The following is a 16,117-nucleotide window of genomic DNA, read 5'->3' on the forward strand; positions in this document are numbered from 1 at the left end:
TTGAGGTTGTAGTGGATAGCTTAGTGAAAATGTTAACCCAGTCTGCCACAGCAGTAAAAAAAAAGGCAAACTCTCGGACTTCCATTTTTTGGCGGGCTGATGGCGGCCATTTCCCCAGACAGCTCCTGGGGAGCAATCCGCGGACCAGCGCATTGAGAGGGGGTGCAAATGTCCGCACCCCCCTGGGACTCTTGCGGTGGGTCCCTTGCCATGGGATGCTGAGGGTTGCCTCTCTGCGGGCACGCTGCCAGCAGATTGAGGCTTCCCTTTGCCCCAAAGGTCTCTGTGCCGTGTTCCCGAATGGGACTAAGGTACGCACACCAGGACAAGCACTTGGAGGTACAGCGTTTAAATCGTTACCTGGCGAGATCCAAGTGATCAGACATTGAAGAGTGAGTTTGTTAAAGCGAGAACACCAGAAAATGAGTGAGTCCCCTTTTACTCTTCCCCCGGAAGGAACAAATGAGCAATTAAAGAAAAGCCTTTGTAGTGGGGACGGAGTTCTAAGCAGCAATAGACTGTATTAGAGAGACTCCAGAAGCCAAATAAGCATTTGGGCAAATTTTCGGGACTTTGGCAAATTCTATAAAAAGTAAACATGCTTAAAAATGGCGATTGGCGAGGCAGAAGAAGCAGCAAGCGAAATCCAAGCTGTCTTCAGGAAGTGGGAGAGCAACTGGCCCATGTGACCAGAAGTAACCATAGATTCTTTCTGGCTGGATGATAAGCCTTTGCCCCCTGCTGGCAAAAATGAGGTACTTCACAAGAACTGTGCTATATATTGGCTGTTATTTTCAAGGGACTGTATTAACACTGGAGAAGCGACTAGCCTACCACAGGGACTTCCAATATTTAAGAGGAGAGTCTATTGAGTAGGTTTAAGTGGTGGGGCCTGTATGCAGACTTTAAGTGAAGCTGAAAGCGAATGGGTATGCCATGGAAAGAAAAATTAGGGTATGCCAGAAAGAAAAATTAGGAAACACTTTCGGAACAAATTCACTAACCTAAACTCCTCAAGTTCATTCTATCTATGTACAGTCTAACTTTCAGATCTAAATTGGCAGTGGCTGCCTGTTGTAGGTGGGGCTGTGTTTCTCAAAGGGTAACAAATGTTGAGATCTATGCCTACAGGACAGCTGTGGTCTTTAGTGTCTTGAAATAACTAATATCAGTTGCTGCCTGTCTTTAAAAAGTGAGATTGAGCCCCAGTTATCCTCACTCTGATCATTCTAGGGTAAGATGTTGCAATGCACTATATGGAACTACCTTTGAAGACTATTTGGAAACTTCAGTTGGTTCAGAGTGTAGATACCGTATTGTTAGCTGGTGTAGTGCTGTAACGTCTGCCATTTGTTTGGGGAACACAACTCAAAAGGCTTATCTTGCCTTTAAAGCCTTTAGCTGGGTGGGTCTGGGTGTACCTGCTCCCATCTGAATCTGCCTGTTACTTAAGATCACCTTCAAAGGTACAGTACGTGGCACCTGGAAAGAGGATGCTTTGCCTTTGTAACTCTGTAAGCTTGGCATTAAGCTTGCTGAGCATTAGGTACAAGTTGTAAACTGATGTTTTCTTGTACATTTAACCAGAGTCCAAAGGACCATGTGCAAATTCCTTGTGTTCACTGGGGCTTTTCCATGCCCTCTTCCCATTGCCATTTAGTGATGTAAAATGTCTGGAAATTTTGAAGCCAGGGGAGGAAAAAAATAGTCCTCCTTCTCCCATGGGTTTTTTATGGTCAGAAACTTTACGATGAATTGAAATACATACAGTTCTCGCCTATCAAACCTACAACATAAAATACCTAATGTATAACTTAGTCATCATATAAAATCATAGTGGTGATGGAAAGTGCTGACATGTTGCAGCCAACGTATGGTGATTCCATAGGGTTTTCAAGTCGAGACGTTTAGAAGTGGTATGCCATTGCCTGCCTCTGCTTGTCCTTGGCGGTCTCCCATTCAAATACTAACCAGGGCTGACCCTTGTCAATATTACTTAAATTTAAATAAAAACAGTTCTAGAAAATGTTTATGTCTACAATGTTAGAGTTCTATCAGAAAAAGACTGAAAAAAGTCCGGGGGTGCAGAAAGAAGGTTCCCCCCCCCATTTTTCCAGGCCTTCATATCTCTTCACCCAAGTCGCGACTCCCCAAAAGCTGCTCTTGAGGTTCCTTCCAAGCAGGGATTTGGCATGGTGCAAAATGCTGCATTTGGGGGGGGGGGCGGGATCAGTACCTCCTCATTCAAATAGGAACAGTTTCCACATGGACCCACCAGAGCTGTTTTGATCTCAGCTATCAGTATGCATATGCTTGATGTCCAGAACACTTAGAGCTTCAGCAACAAAGTGCCTGGTAATATCATTTTGGATTGTTTGTTATAATATGTCTATTCCTCCATTCTGTCAAGGATTCAAGATGGCTTATGTGACAGCACTAAGATACAAACAAGCTGAAGTAACATCATTCTACAACTACAAAATTTCAAGTAGCTGTTTTTGTTCACAGTCCTCTACACATCCTGCCTCCCAAGAAGGCTTTCTGAGATAGTCTTTCATGCTGTACAAAAAAACTCCATAATTCCCTCTGTACCATGTTTCGCCGAAAATAAGACACTGTCTAATATTTATTTTTTCTCAAGAAGACACACTAGGGCTTATACCACAAATGCATAGAAATCCTGCTAGGGCTTATTTTTGGGGTAGGTCTTATTTTCAGGGAAACAGGGTACCTCTACAGACAGGGCATTCCATAGCATTGGACCTGTTCTTGAAAATGCTCTTGCTGCACTGACGGCGGGGGGGGGGGGGCTAATGAATATAATAAGGAGGCAGTGGTTGGTGCATGGGAATGTAGTCTGTGAAAGGCTTTGAAGGTAAGCAGCAGCACCTGATTTGGACCTGGAAGCAAATAGGTAACCAGTACAGATGCAGAAGCACAGGTTTTGCATGTTCCCAGCAGCTAATGTGAGATCTGCCTTTTTTTTGTACTGATTGTGTCTTCCCAGCAGCCTTCTAGAGTAGCTCTACATAAAATATAGGTTAATGGTTCTGTGGATCAGCATAGTTTGATCAGGAGAGTCAAGGTAGTGAAAGAGTCTAAATACAACATGCAATAGTAAGAGACTCTCCTGGCAGCAGCAGTGGAACACTGTGGTCCAGGAGCACTCCTGGACTCTTTACCTGATCTGTTAAAGAACCCTGGACTTCATTCAGTAATTATCAGTGACTGCTAACTGCATCTTTATTAACTGCTTCAGTAATGATCTGTACCAGGTGTTGTTGCTTTTTGCATCACTGTTAGGCTTTTTGATTTTTCGAAGCATGAAAAAGTTATTTGTGAATATTTACAGGAGCACAGTAGTATGTAGTCACTCCTACATACTCCTCTCTAACAAGAAATTGTAGTTTGAAGGTATAGAATATTCTGCTGTCTTTGGTGCTGATATGTTCCAAATATGACTTTGATGCAAATTATGTAGGCATTTCCTGTGTAGCAATGATGTTTCAAATGTTAACATATAATTCTTCTAGCTTGTTTCCTAGCTACCAGAAAGAACTCCATGACTGTTCTTGAAGCATGTGCAGGGAGCTGATAAGTGATGGGAAAAGTTGCTGTGTTATGTCTTTGTTCTTAGTTTAGTAAGTTAGTGAAAAATAGGGGGGAAATTCTGCTAGAAGAGAGTACTATAGAACATCATGAACCTGAGTACTGCATTAAGTGTAATGCTAAAGCCATTGGGGGATTTATTTATTTATTGCACTTTTTTCCTGGGGAAAAACTTGCAAATTAGTCAAAACATAAAATTGTACTATTTGGCATATTTATGGTATTCAAAAGGGTTTTTCTATAAGGAACAATTGCAAGTATACTCAGTGCTTAAGAAAGAGTTGCAAAATGCTGCACCCTATGCTACCATAGTCCATGTACGTTTAATTTTTGCCATCCAAAAGGTAAGGGAAAAAAATTGAAAAACAAATTCTGTAGTAAACAAAAGAAAATGTCTTATTTGTACAGAAACTTTCATACAGTCACAATAGGCAGGACTGCCAGCATATCTGGATATTAGCTCTATGAAAACACTGAACTCTTTAATAGTACTGTATTATTATTAAACTTGTGATAACATTGACTGTTGTCCACTTTATTACATATTTTTTGTAAATATAGTATATGTTTATACTATAAGAGTTTATTTCAATGCTCCCCCAAATTTCCCATTTTTCCCCCCAGAAAAATTGCAGAAGTCTTCAGACTGTTTCATGCTGTAGATTAGACAAGGTTTTTCTCACTCAAAAAGATTAAATATTTCACAGGAGACTTTCCATTGGGAAAATTGAAAAGACCCTCAAATGTCTTGATGCTATACATTTTCAATGTAAAAACCATTGTCATGAGATGCAGTTTACTCAGTCTAAATGGGAAAGTATTTTACAGAAGTTTCTGATCAATGTTTTCCCAAATTTTCCAATTTTTCCATTAGAAAAAAGGGGCCTTGGAGGAAAGATTTTCCCCTGATTTTTTCCATTGGGGGACTCACATCTCTAGGCGTACCCGTTTATATTCTGCCTTATTTCTTAGCAAGAACTATAAACCTATTTGACAGATATAGTGTGTATTTTTTCTCCATACCTCTTTCTGCCCTTCCCCAGTTGCTCTCACTTTCCTCTCTCTTCTCACTGCCACTGCTTTCTTGCTAATGCTGTTTTCACGTGGCATTTGGGGTTCCTACAGTACCCAGAATGATACCCATTCTACAGTGCTTTCTTTTTTGTGAGATCTGTGGATGTGCAGATGTAAATTGCAGATGTGAACTGGTAAATTGTGGTATTTGCCATTGGTAATCTTCAGGCTTGCAAGGCTTAATGAGAACCGAACTGACAGTCTTCTCCCATATGTTCCTGTGAAGGAATTAAGGTAACAGAGAGGAGCCCTGACTTTCCCATCAATCAAGGAAGCTCATTTGGTGCTTCCATGGGAGAGGGCCTTTCAGCCGCAGCCCCATGATTATGGAACAACCTCTCCAGGGAGGTGTGCCCGGCCCCATGACTTTCCATCTTTAGGAGGCAGTTTTGAAGTCTGTTTTTATTTGGGGCTGCAGTTGATTAAGTTTACTAGCAGTCCTGAATTGTGATTTTAAATTTTGGTTTTTATGTTTCTACTGTATTTTATTTTATGTATTTTATATTTGTTGTAAGCCTCCTTGAGCTCCATAAGGAAAGTAGCTAATAAATGTTTAAAATAAGTAAAATCAAAATTGGCATTTTAGGTGAATGTCACTCAACAGCATCCTTGTGTTGGGCAGATGGACGCATCACCAAAGTAGTTGTAGTTACCATTCTTTGTAAACTATCTTGGGATCCTTCTGAATCAAAAAGCAGGCTAGAAATTGAGTGAATAAATAAGGCCGTGGTCAAATGGAGTGTGTTCTCGTTCTGTTAAAATATCGTGACAAATGTTGAGAGTGAGAGTGAAAAGGGAAGAAAAAAAGAGAAACTCTGCCTCCCCCCAAAAAACAGGGTTATATCTAAACTAGGAGTAAGGCCCATTGTGGGAAGAAATACAACGAGCTCTAGAAGGAAGCTCCAGGTGAGTGTCCCAGCTGTGGCTGGTAGGGTGGTAGAGGGAAGGGGAAAATAGAGAGAGGCAAGCCATTTTTATTTCCTTCTGCTTAGCTATAAGGCAGGGCTGTCTCAAGTCATTTTGCTGCCCCAAGTGGGTAGTATGGGAGGACAGCCTCATGGTAACAGGTATGGTTCCCTCCACCCCTGACTTATGTTGATTTGGGGTTATGCAGTAGCAGCTAAGGTAGAAAAGCACCACCTCCTATGCCATGTCTTCTGGGTTCCAAGGGTCTGGAAAGCGGTTCCATAGCCAGTTACAGGGTTGCCAACTCTGGGTTGGGAAATACCTGTAGATTTGAGGGGTAGAGCCTGGAGAGGGCAGGGTTTGGGGTGTGGAGGGACCTCAGCAGGGTATAATTCCAAAGAATGCATTGCCCAAAGCAGCCATTCTCTCCAGGAGAACTGATCTTGAAGATCTCCAGGTGCTGCCTGGAGGCTGGCAATACTAAGGGGAGGGCCAGACCTGTAGATTTGAGGGGTAGAGTCTGGGGAAGGCAGGGTTTGAGGTGCGGAGGGACCTCAGCAGGGTATAATTCCATAGAGTCCATTGCCCTAAGCAGCCATTTTCTCCAGGAGAACTGATCTCGGAGATCTCCAGATGCTGCCTGGAGGCTGGCAATAGTAAGGGGAGGGCCAGACCTGTACATTTGAGGGGTAGAGCCTGGGGAGGGCAGGGTTTGGGGTGCGGAGGGACTTCAGCAGGCTATAGTGCCATAGAGTCCACTGCCCAAAGCAGCCATTGTAATAGCTGGGAAATTTTCTGTAGGGGAAATGATGTGCTGTGGCTGGGAAACATGGTGATTTCTGGGAGATCTCCAGGCCCCACAGGGAGATTGGCAACTCCAGTGACCCTTTAAGGGAAGAATAGGATATGTATTTTACCTCAGGACACATTCAGTGACTCCCAGTAGCAACAACAAACTGTTTAGAATGTTAGCAATCAGGCCGCATATGCAAATGACCTCTGTGTTGCGACTGGCTATTGGGGGGAGAGGGACAGCAAACTGTTTAGAATATTGGAGGCGAGACTCAGACAATGCAGCCAGTGGATAGGGACAGCTTCAGAGTGACAGATCAGGGAGCTAACTGATTTGGGAGCGTGTGGAATGTTCAGGAGAGTCCATGACCCAAACAGAATTATTATATAGAATGATGTTAAATACTTGAAATCTGAACTAATGAAATCTGAAGCAAGAGATTCCACTTGTTTTCAATCTGGGGAAAAACATTTGAAAAGACATACAGCTTTTGTACAAGGCAAGTTTTACGTTGCATTCTCTATTAGTGCTTCAGTAGTCACTGTTTGAGGTTGAAAGATTACCTCATTTTTCAGTTCCTTTGTGACTTACTAGTTATGTAAAAGAGGAAGTGAATTTGAAAAGCTCCTACCTGAAATACAAAGCACAAGTCCTGTTCAAGAGAGGATTATCTCATAAACTGGATGTCAGGAGGGCTCAACAGGGGCCCTCCTGCCGTCTAAAGAGTACAACGTCAGTCAAGCGGCACCCCCCTTTGTAGCTTTAAAGAAGGGCCTGGGATCCTGCCAGAGAGACCCACCAGGGGAGGCCCAGCCATCAAGGGAGGTGGGACACTGCAGGGGATGGCCCCAGCGACAAGGAGCTGACCGTGAGGTGGAAGGGTGGGGCAAGTTCACCCGTGGGTAGGAAGACAGAGGGAACCTGGGCAATGTTCCCTCTAAGCTGTGGAGTCTTATGAGCAAAAATTCTACTTTGTGAGCGACTGGCATTAAAATTGTGAGTCAGTGATTTGACTTCTGCATAAATTAGTTTGCTCTGGAGTTGTCCTTCCTGAGCTAAGACAAAAATGTGTGAGCTGGAGGCTAAAAAGCTGTGAGCTAGCTCACACTAACTTAGAGGGAACTAACTTAGAGGGAACACTGATTTAAGGCCTGGATGGGGAGGGACCCAGGGAATTAAGGAGGAAATAAAGGCTGTGGCAAATGGAAGCTGAGGAGGAAGTGCGGAGCCTGGAGCAGAACGGCAGGATGAGGGAGCCGAGAGCTGTTGCTCCTATCCACTCAAAACTGCTAGCTCAGGTGAAGCCAGGGAGGACGGGTGAGAGAAACCAGTCCCTCTGATTTCTGAGGCAACCAGCCAAGGGTTTTTCCTCGCCCTGGACACTGTTTCCTAGCCAGAGAGGTCCCTAAACAAGCGAGACCTGACAGTGGATAATAAATTTCCTCTGTTTTGACACACTGACTTGTAAGGATTACCACAATTTAAAGGAAACAACTCCATCAACTGTGGCTTGATTTACAATTTTATTATTTACCTCATTTACACTCTGCTTTTCTTCCCAAGCAGCTTGTGTCATTCTCAGTCTTTTCGATTTTATCCTCACAGATTGGTTCCAAGGTAGGTTAAACTCTGTCCTCTTCCTTAGTAGGAAACTTAGTAGGAAACTTCAGCCAGCAGGTTCCAAGGTAGGTTAATTCTCCCAAGGACACCCAATAAGCTTCCATGGCAGAGTGGGAATTCAAAGCTGGGTCCCTGAGATCCTAGTCTGACACTAACCACTACACCACACTGGCTGTCCTTATGACTACTCAGTGGTACTCTTAGAGAGACTCCTAAGCAGGTATACACAGAAGTAAGTCCCATGTTATTCAGTGAACCTTACTCTCAGGAAAGCGTCTTTAGGATTACAGCCTTATTATTGAAAACTACTGTGTTACCTGAAGGCTTGCTAATTTGAAATTTTGTGGCCCTTGTTTCCCATCTCCCCCCCCCGCCCCCATCCCGTCTTGTGCTTTGTCTTATTTTTGTGACATGACTGCCTAGGTTTCATGGTGCTATATAGCTGGCCAACAATATACATCCTGTAGACTAGCAGAGTAGATTAGCAAATTACCCTCCCAGCATTACATTCATGAATGTACTATTTCAGACCTTGGCTAGGTCATCATTGTTTCTTTATGTTCTGTTCTGTGAATATGAAAAAAGTGTTCTTCAGATACATAGCACTGAATTGTCTCAATAAAGCCAAATGAAATATTTCCAAAGCAATTAACTTTGAGGATGTTTATTCATGAAGAAAGCTATTCAAGAAGAGCAATCATATTTGTTACCTTAACAAGATTTGTATATTCCCTTTCCACTGAACAAAACTGGCTGTCATGGAGGTTGGCTGGCAGTATAAATCAGTTAAAAAAATAATTCAATTAAAAACAGAACACTTTTGCTGCTAATAGTATAATGTTTGTTGTGATGTGATTTTTCCATTTCAGTCTATTTGTAAAGTAGCTTAAGAAAATACATGGTATGTATATCCAGTATAGCAGAACCCAAAATAACAATATAGGAGCTAAATATAACAGCAATGAGTAAAACACATGTTAATAAGTACAGTGCTTAGCATGAATATATTACATAATATAAACATTATTTGAAACATGAAAGCATATACACTAAAACAGTTGCTGTAACAGAAACATAGAGCTGGAAGTGACCTCAAGGGTCATCTAGTCCAACCCAACACACAATGCAGGGAAGTCACAGCTACCACCCACCCACCCCCACTCTGCCAGTGACCTGTGTTCCATGCCCAGAAGATGACAAAAAACCTCGAGGATCCCTGGCCAATCTGTCCTAGAGAAAAATTCATTCCAGACCCCAGAGTGGTGATCGGCATTACCCTGGGTGTGTAAGAAAGGGCCACAGGAGCCAAGCACTGACTCACACCTTCCTGCCCTTCCTCTCATGATCTGCCTAAATTCACAGAATTTAATAGGTAGGTAATAATAGGTATGAATGCAATTGGAAAAATATTGCTTCTTGTAGAAAGAGAAGTAGCTCCTAAAACTCTTGTTCAGGCTCTGAATAATCATGTCAAGCTTGTTAATGAATTTATAGGCCATTACTGTTGGAATTTGAGTCATATTTTACTTTTTGTTGCGTAGAATAAAAATATTCCAATCTTGTTTACTTACAAATATATAAGTTCATGAGTTTTATTGAATGAGTGTGATGACTGGGGACAAAGATAATACTTTTAGTATTATTGGGATGCTTTGCTGCATGCACCTTGAAAAAGAAGAAAATGCTGTTAAATGCTGACCTCCATGCCTGTTAGTAGAGAATGGAGACTATCAGTTTACTTCCCACAATTAGGAAAAATACCCTTACACACTTATCTGCTATTTTGACATATTTATTGCTTTACAACTGTTGACCTTATAACCTTAGCTTGTTATTTAGTTTTGTCTTTGCACATCTTCATCGTGTTATATGTTAATTTGCTGTTCAGCCCCTGTCTATAAATTTGAACCTTACCTACCATTCCAAAACTTTTGAAAAAGTGTACATGCACAAAAGCTCATACCTTGAATAAAATTTGTTGTTCTTAAAGGTGCCACTGGACTCTAAATTTGTCCTACTTTTCGTATTAGTAAGAGAAACCTATATTTTTATTGCAGGGTATAAAAAATTCGTACATAGAACTATAGATTAAAATGTTCATTGTTAAACTGAATTGTTCCTTTAAAATGTGTAATATATGAATATCCTAGCTTTGTATATTTCTAGGTGAGCCTATAAATTTAAGGAAGCTCTTAGCTTTCCAAGCGATGGTGGTAGTGTCTTTTAATATGAGATCATTGTGTAACAAGAATTGAGGTAGTTGAAGTATTTTACAAACTTGGTTTTCAGAACTTGAATCTAGGTAAATTGGGGTGATGTTTGTTTTATGTGTACCTCCTCAAACCTGTGTTGATTTTGTTCACTTAGAAGTTATTATTGGAATGTGTGTCTTTTTGGCACCATGAATGTAGTCATGGATTTGTGAGACCCGAAGATTAAGCGTTTCTCCTTTCAGTACATAGAATTGAGGAAGTTGTCATGGGCTGTTTCTCATGGGGAGGAAACCAAGTTTGTCAATAGTTGCAAGAAGACTTCTGCTTTAAGGAGTTTTAAATATAAGAATTCTGCAAGAGTGTTGTCTTCATGGTTCCAGCAGTGCATAGAAGAGTAGAACAAAACTAGTGGCCCAAGAGTATCCCCACACACACATACATACACTCTTGTGTATCTCTTCCTCATCTGCTAGATCTGCTACATCTATTGTTTGCCTTGACCACCTACTTCATTGGATACTTGCTCCATCGTTTCTCAAACCTTCTCCATTCTCAGCTATTCTAGCCTGTATTTGAAGATAGTTTCAGAGGGTAGCCAAGTTGACCTGGAGTAGAACATCTAGATTCAAGTTCTGCAGCACTTTAGAAAGCAGCAAGATTTTTGGGGGTATAAACTTTTAGGAGGCAAAGCTCTGATGAAGGTGTCAGAAACCACAGCCAACAATGGAGTACACGCTTTCAAGAAAGGTTATACTTTTATTGAAGAGCTATATATGCATTAACATAGTCACTGTTAAGAATGGCAGTTGTCCCTTGAACATAATATAGGGCATTCGTATGCACCCCCCACACACACACTGCGCTGTCAATTAGGCACCCTGCCGCGCGCGGGCTAAAGCCAGCAAACGTTTTCTAGCCGAAGCCGGGAACTGTCCGGCTCCCAGGCTCCCACGGCTGCCTGGAAAGCCAGACAACACACACTCCCACCTGCACATCTTTATAGATAAGTGTTTCGGCACAAAGCATAGACAGGAATGTGAAAGCTATTTACACAGACTCCGACTGAGCATCCCAACCCCCATGGTAGCATAGCTGACAGAAGGGAGCTTTGGCTTTCAAAAGCTTATATCTCGAAAATCTTGTTGCTTTCTGAAGATGCTACTGGACTTGAATCTAGTTAACCTGGCTTTGATGTCAAAGCAGATGATGGCTGCCAGCAAATTTAAATTTAAATAAATTATTTAAATATTGTTAGCAAAATATAAATCATGTTAGCAAAAGAAGGCAAATGCACCATGTATGAGCCTGGACCATGTACATGCAGTGACGTTTTTGTCCATGCTTCATATCCCATATTTAGCCCGTGTGACATGATTGATTTGTGGCACAACAGCCATAGCAGCTATAGATAAACATAGACTATATTGTCTATATTTACATATGTGAGGTGGGAAAATTTCCACAGAAAAATATAGTATTGAATTTTTTTCTGGAACATTAATTCTTCTGAAAACATTAATGGCTGTCCGTCTTGGCTCTGCAGCAGTTTACACATGCACCTTTTTGCAAAGCCCATGGAAGTTGAAATTTTCTTCCACCCTGTGACAAAAACATTTTTCATGGTAAAAACTTTAAATATATATCTTGCATGTGAAACATACTCAGACAAGAATAAGTAAAATTCAAAAGTATGTTGATCGTTGTTAAGTTCTGCTGCACAATCATGTTCTCATGCAGGAGTTATCTTGTGTTTTGTGCTACAGGAGAAATCCCATTGTTTCTGAATAGTCAGATATTGGGAACGAAGTACTCATCATGGCTGAGCTGTCAACTGAAGAAATTCAATTGAGGGCCAATCAGGTTACCGATGAAGTAAGTTGCTCCTAACCCATTGTTTCCTCTGTGTTTGTATAGTGAAAAAAACAGCTCAAGAAAAGACGTCTAGGATGCTCAAAGCCTATTTGTTTCTAAAAGTGTTTTTGTACTGCCGGGGGTGGGGAGGTTTCCCTTAAATGGTCAGGCTTTTAACTTACCAAGTGAGAAACAATGTTTTTAAACAGTATTTATTAACAATATTTATGGATGATAATACCTGTAACATTACAGTTAGTTAATTAACTGTATTATTCATATCCTTTTTAACGTGTTAGAATAATAATAATAATAATAACCAGTGGTGTTCCAAAAGAGGCATACTTGGATCATTGAGCATTTGTGTAATCACATCATGCAAAATTTGGGTGCTTATCAAAATAATTAAAGTTCTCTAGATATGACTACTTAATAAATCAGAATGGGTATTTCAAATGCCTTCATTGCAAAATACAAGTAGCAAATTCACAAGAGAATACTGTTTTAAGAATATTAAGCAGAAGCTTGTAAAAGAGTTGTATTCTTTTAGATATGTTATCACATGTTGTGAGGTTGCTTTTCAGTGTTCCCTCTAAGCTGAGTTAGCCTCTGGCTCACACATTTTTGTCTCAGCTCAGGAGGGATGACTCCAGAGCAAACTAATTTATGCAGTAGCCAAATTGCTTGCCAGTAGCTCAGAAAGTAGAATTTTTGCTCACAAGACTCCACAGCTTAGAGGGAGCATTGGCTATAGTGTAAAAGTCTGTCGTCTAAGTCTGCATGCTTAAACGTTTTTTGTTTTGTCTTTAGTCTTTGGAAAGCACAAGGAGGATTCTAGGCATGGCCATTGAGGTAAGGAGGAACTTCAGAGGTATTGTTGGGAAGGAGTTATAGATGTAAAATTTCCAGAAATATTGAAACCATGGAGAAAACGGGTGGTGGTCTCTGGGGGGAAGCTGAAATATATGCAATATTTATCAAATCTAAACTTATTTCACTACTTTAACAACTTATTTATATCTTGTTTGGTGTATAGCATTGCACTATTTGGCATATTTTTGAAATTTAAAAGAATAAATGCCATTATTTTCTACAAGTAAAATTGGTTATATACCCAGTTACTCGAGGGACTGATTTGCAAACTGCTGCCCTGTACTACCTTAGCACATGCATATTAGTTTTTTCCACCTGACAGATAGGAAAAAAATTAATAACACAAATTTTGTAGCAAATATATTTGCATAGATAATCTCATAGTCACAACAGGACAAGCAGCGCATTTGGATTTAGAGTTGAACCTGACAACATTGAAAGCATTGAATTCATCAGTAGTATACTATCATATCCATGGCATATTGCAAACAAGATTGGTTACATTTAAACAAACAGTATCTTTGGGAATATATCTACGGGATACACAGGAATTATAATTACCAAATAATGTAAATTGTTGTAAATAAAAATCTTCATACTACATATTTTGAGTAAAAGCCTTGTCTTTAAAAAGCATTTCACTTCTACTTCAAGAGAAGATATTTCATAGGAGATTTACAAATTCTCTATGCTTCTCAATATTTTCAGTCTTTCTTTTTGAAAAAATGGAAAATGTCGGGGGGGGTGTGAGAAAGGAATTGTTTTTTCCCCATGCCTTCACTTAAGAATGGGAAGACGCTCAAGTCAAATTCCTTGGGAGCAATTCATTCCTTAAGTTTCCTATTCAACTTTTCCCATTTTTAAAGGAACAGCTGTGGTTCTCAGGCCTTGTACATAAACTTGTGCTTTTCTATAGTAGATTTCCAGGTTATTCCTTGTACAAGCCAAAATATGGCTTCGTGGTGTTCAGTTTGTTTTCCTGCTAACCTATATGATCAAGAGCTGGTTCACAGACTCTTATGCCCATGATAAATGCATTGTCTCTGAAGTGCCATAATTAGAGATGGGCACCAACTGGCTCATAAATCTTTGATTGTAATTAATTCTGGCCGGTTTGTGGCTTACGAACTGAAGCCCAGCCATGAACCTCCATGAACTTTTAAGGCAGTTTGGAGGGAGCAAAAAGCAGGGGTTTAAGCCCCTGTTTTTCCTTCTCATGAAAGCCGCCAAAACAGCTGAGTGGCCAGAGCAGGCTGCTTTCAGCTGCTCAGCTGTTTAGATTGGAAACAGCTGAGCCACGGGGGCAGCCTGCTCCTGTTCCTCAGCTGTTTTGAGCTCTAAACAGCTGAGCGGCAGGAGCAAACTGTTCAGTGTGGCTCAGCTGTTTAAAGGGGCTTTCTTGGGTTCAGCTCCGAGCCATTTAAACCAAACAGCTAAGTGGTGCTCCGCTGCTCAGCTGTTTGGTTTAAACCCCTGCTTTCTACTCACTGCGAAAAGTGGTGGGGAGCAGAAAGGAGGGGTCATGAAACCATACAAACAGGTTCAGTTCGCAAACCAGCCTCCCGAGCTTGTAGCTCGGTTCGTGGTTCAGCCACGAATCACAAATTGAACTGAACCACAAAAATGCAGTTTGTGCCCATCCCTGCCCATAATGCTTGTACAAGTTGTAATTCAAATTGTTGATTATATTTTGCACCATACCTTGAGACTTTGAGTTTCTAGCCAACATATTTTGTTTCTTCCTAAATAGTCCCAAGATGCAGGAATCAAAACCATCACCATGCTAGATGAACAAGGGGGTGAGTTGCTGTTGGCCAGCAGTGCAGTGTGATGGCAAGGATTATCTTTTGCATTCATCCATTGTGTGAATATTTTTACTTCAATATAAGTGTGATCATATGAGTAACTAGCCTGATACCCATGCTTTGCTGCAGTATTTAAGTTCCATAAATCCAGTTATAATACAGATGAAATGTAAAATTTGTTGTAGGATTTCTAATGGAGAAGACTGTAGTGCAAGCAGGCATATTTTACCTCAGAACTCTGAGCTACACAGTTGATCAGTCGGGGGGGGGGCAAGGAGGCAGCAACCTTCCAGGCACATGAAAAACAATTGGGAAAACACATTTTGCCCCTTTTTTACCCCCTTAGGGCTCGTGTTTCTCAGAAATCTCTTTGTAGTGGGGGTTGACGTCATGGTAGGAATGCACTCCCCTTATTTTGGGTTTCTTGGCGGAGGGGGTATCTAAGCAATCAGATATTAAGCAAGTTCATATGAACCAGTTTTCTAGAACACACATTGTAAAAAGTTAAATAACCTAATACAGGAAAACCCTTTTCTACAAATTTGAGGTGTATTTCCATAGTGGGTAGGAGTGCAGCTGGGGTGGCCTCCCTGATGGATTAAAGTAACATGGCCCTGCTCCTACACCTGACAAACACCTGCTTGTCTGGTGTAAGGGGGGGTGTTGTGTTTAAAGGCATTGGAGAGGCTGGGCCAGCAGCAGCGCTAAGGCAGTCCTGCTGAGCAAGTCTCCTCAATGGCTTTAAGGATGCTGCACCCCTTCCAACCCTTGACAGGCGGTTGTCTTTCAGGTGTAGGAGGGGTAGCGTGTGTGAAGGCCTCGGGGAGGCTGGGCCAGCAGGATTGCTAAGGCGATGCTGCTTGGGCGCCCTCCCCGATGGCTTTCAATTCTCTGTCCCTGCTCCTGCACCTGACAGGCAACTGCCTGTCAGGTGGGGGAGGGGTGTGTGGAAGTGTGTCTAAAGCCATTGGGGAGGCTGGCCCAGCAGCATCGCTAAAGTGTTTCTTCTCGGGTGGCCTCCCTGATGGATTAAAGCACCCTAGCCCTGCTCCTACACCTGACAGACACCCACCTGTCTGGTGTTGGGGGGAAGTGTGTTTAAAGGCATCAGGGGGCTGGGCCAGCAGCAGCACTTAGGCAGTCCTGCTGAGCAAGCCCCCCTGAAGGCTGTAAGCATCCCACACCCTCTCCTACACCTGATGAGCAGCTGCCTGTCCAGGGTAGAAGGGGAATGGGGGAGGGATATTGCAAGCCATTGTGGAGGCTGGGCCAGCAGGATCACCGAGGCGTTACTGCTGGGGCAGGCTCCCTCATGGCTTTAAGCATCCTGCACCTGACAGACAGCCACCTGTCAGGTGTAGGAGGTGGGGGGG

The 16,117-nt window shown here is 41.9% G+C and overlaps 1 protein-coding gene across 1 annotated transcript in view; it reads left to right on the forward strand.

Moving 5' to 3' along the window:
* SNAP23 (synaptosome associated protein 23kDa) overlaps window positions 1–16,117 on the forward strand; it is a 32,620-nt gene that overhangs the window by 3,439 nt on the left and 13,064 nt on the right. Inside the window, exons 2-4 of the mRNA XM_015420091.1 lie at window positions 11,979–12,087; window positions 12,877–12,918; window positions 14,690–14,738. Of these exons, the coding sequence (XP_015275577.1) occupies window positions 12,031–12,087; window positions 12,877–12,918; window positions 14,690–14,738 (148 nt within the window). The 5' untranslated portion in view covers window positions 11,979–12,030. The remainder of the gene's footprint in view (window positions 1–11,978; window positions 12,088–12,876; window positions 12,919–14,689; window positions 14,739–16,117) is intronic.

Source organism: Gekko japonicus, unplaced genomic scaffold, assembly GCF_001447785.1.
Source record: "Gekko japonicus isolate JY-2015 unplaced genomic scaffold, Gekko_japonicus_V1.1 scaffold27, whole genome shotgun sequence".
NCBI classification, from domain to species: Eukaryota; Metazoa; Chordata; class Lepidosauria; order Squamata; family Gekkonidae; genus Gekko; species Gekko japonicus.